This window comes from Macrosteles quadrilineatus, unplaced genomic scaffold (assembly GCF_028750875.1).
Source record: "Macrosteles quadrilineatus isolate MER2022 unplaced genomic scaffold, UCM_ALF_1.0 Scaffold_8__2_contigs__length_117827958, whole genome shotgun sequence".
NCBI classification, from domain to species: domain Eukaryota; kingdom Metazoa; phylum Arthropoda; class Insecta; order Hemiptera; family Cicadellidae; genus Macrosteles; species Macrosteles quadrilineatus.
In genome coordinates this window covers 70,269,905-70,273,052 of record NW_026542601.1, presented here as the reverse complement: position 1 = coordinate 70,273,052, position 3,148 = coordinate 70,269,905, and the positions used below count along the sequence as shown (strand labels likewise).

Here is a 3,148-nt window from a genome sequence, read left to right as displayed (position 1 = left end):
ATATAACATGAAAAACATATATTTTTTGCCAGATGAATGTATTATTTTCACCACACCGTCTAGAAGTGAACCTAGACAGATTACTACGACACGTGTAAGTCTGAGGCAACCATCTGAATGGTGTGAGAGTGATAGAGAAAAGGAGTGAGCAATTGAGGGGACGAGAGGAGAGGGGCATTTGATTTGACACAGTAGTTGCGACATCTAGGTTGTTGGCGTAATCAGCCATGGTCCGTAGTACGGTGGTACGGTGTGGATCAAGCAGAAGCATTAACGCTTGGGGTGACACCAGAAACGAAAGTTATTGTTCATGATTAGATAGTTTTATTTGCTTAAACGAGGTTTTAAATACTATCCTAGCGTGTCGATATAGAACTAATAACAATAAAACAGTTTTCTACTGATCCATAATTATGACAATCTACTAAGGAAGTACGTTTTAACTATAGGCATACAACAGTTACAACTTATAACGAGCTACGTAACAGTTGTTCTACATTATACTCGATTAAGTCGAAGCAAACAATAAACAAAGCCAGTAAACAAATGTTGTTTGTTTACCGGAGCTGTTTGTTTATCCCTCTGTAGGATCTCGTGTGTAGGGTGGGAAATTAAGGTACTTCTCCGATATAAGACTGAACAACATCAGGCAATCATGATAGTATGCGTTGGTTAAAATCAAGGACGGATATACACATTCACAACTCATTACTTATCTGTGACTACTCCATAAACATTAAACAGTTTTAACAAGTCGTAAGCTGATGTAACAATGTGGTATACGAGTGTATACTGTGTGCTAGCACTCCGTGATCATTGGACATATAATAAACTGTACTAAAGAAACAGTAGTTAATCAGTCAGTAACAAATCTGTCACATCACTCATTATTCACTCATCGCTCACTCATCCTTCACCCATCCTTCACTCATCCTTCACTCTACTCATCCTTCACTCTACTCATCCTTCACTCATCATTCACTCATCATTCACTCATCGCTCACTCATCCTACACCCATCGCTCACTCATCCTTCACTCATCCTTCACCCATCGCTCACTCTTCCTTCACTCATCCTTCACTCATCGCTCACTCATCCTTCACTCATAGCTCACTCATCCTTCACCCATCGCTCACTCATCCTTCACCCATCGCTCACTCATCCTTCACTTCACTCATCGCTCACTCATCCTTCACCCATCGCTCACTCATCCTTCACTCATCACTCACACATCCTTCACCCATCGCTCACTCTTCCTTCACTCATCGCTCACTCATCCTTCACCCATCGCTCACTCATCCTTCAATCATCGCTCACTCATCCTTCACTCATCGCTCACTCATCCTTCACCCATCGCTCACTCATCCTTCACTCATCACTCACTCATCCTTCACCCATCGCTCACTCATCCTTCACTCATCACTCACTCATCCTTCACCCATCGCTCACTCATCCTTCACTCATCGCTCACTCATCCTTCACCCATCGCTCACTCATCCTTCACCCATCGCTCACTCATCCTTCACCCATCGCTCACTCATCCTTCACTTCACTCATCGCTCACTCATCATTCACTCATCGCTCACTCATCCTTCACTCATCGCTCACCTTCGCCTCATAACAAGCACCCTGATGTGAAGGCGTCGTAAAAATCCAATCCAATCCATGAAACATTCGGCTTGTTTTACTTTATTTTGAATTTATAACTTTATTAGAAAGAGTACACATATTTTAAAGTGACTTTCTTTGCGACTTCAGGTGATGAATGAAATAATGAATGAACAGGCGATTTCAAAAACTATGTGGTATTATATACTTTTGGACAGGCCTACAGTCTCCCCATATTGACCAACTATCGCCATACTGTATTGATAATTTGTATAGACGTTTGTTTTTGCTGCATTTCCTAGAAATACACCATTTGCAATGATGAGTTAGGTTGGTTAAGATTAGGTAACCTGTTTAATCCGATCATATTGATAAATTTGAACCAAATTAAATAAAAATTATGATTTTTCTACTCGTCCTGGAAGTGTGTCATTTGAATTAAAAGGGCGGGTCAGGTTAGATGTGTTGAGATTGGGATACCAATGTAATCCTAATGTTCAAATTTAACCAATACCTAAGTTAAAAACAATCATTCCGAGCTGGAGTAGAATTGGAGAATTTTTGTGACTTGTGTTAGTGGGAATTCTATCAACATTGCAAATAAAATTTACCTCACCATGGATGGTAAATGATTGCTCTGAAAAACTAATAAGTAGGGATTTAAAACAATTGACTTTTGTAAAGTGTATAATATTGCCCCTATCGTCGTGGAGGAAGTATAGGGCCTCATTGGGGAAGAGTTGTTGCTGGAGAAATATTATATTGTGTAGAACACTAATAATAAGTAGGTAGTTTAAAAAGGTCAATGTGTAAGAAATTTATCTCCATTGTTATGACAAGGAAGGGGTTTCCAATTTGTTTGTAGGATGTTAAAATTAGAAATGTACGATTAAAACTTATCTCAGTGAAGTGTTGTATTGTTGTACCAAATGCCGGATATGGCGTTCCCAGGCACAGCAAATCATGCTGGAAATAGATAATTAACCTTCCCTTAAGCAAGCATGTGAAGAGAAATTATTTATAACGTATTTGAACTCTCAACCAATGAGGAAGTTTTCAACTTGACGAGAACAAACAACTTGTAAGTTTGAAACTTCCCGGAACTTGACGGAAAGTTTGCAAGTCATTTTCGTTTTATGCACCATGGAACCCACCCTTTTTATACACGTGAATTGTGGTTACTAAATAATTTATCTTAAAATAAACGAGACCGCATTATCAAATGCAGTTAAACATAGTGTTTAAACAAAGGTTTAACCCAACATTTTTTGTCTGAAGATGAATAAAATATTCGAGCAAAATATTCGTATCACATTGCACAAAAGATTACGTAAACCAAAGTAACTGATAGAAATATTCATGTATGCTCTGCAGTCTGCTTTGATATCGTAGTTTACAACACCTTATTGAAATTGTGGTAACTATCTAATGTTCATCCGAAAATAATCCAACCACATCAGCGACCGTTGTCTGTGAAAAATGTTTGGGAGATAAAATGGCAACGATCCAAAGCCAATAAGCTCTGTATTTAACTAGCCTT

General features: G+C 38.7%; 1 protein-coding gene across 1 annotated transcript; it reads left to right on the top strand.

Moving 5' to 3' along the window:
• The first annotated feature begins 227 nt into the window (after positions 1-227).
• On the top strand, positions 228-1,649 carry LOC129000458 (uncharacterized). The gene is made up of 2 exons (XM_054427421.1): positions 228-245; positions 1,110-1,649. Exons 1-2 carry the CDS (start codon positions 228-230, stop codon positions 1,647-1,649), a joined length of 558 nt encoding a protein of 185 aa, XP_054283396.1.
• Positions 1,650-3,148: the final 1,499 nt, after the last annotated feature.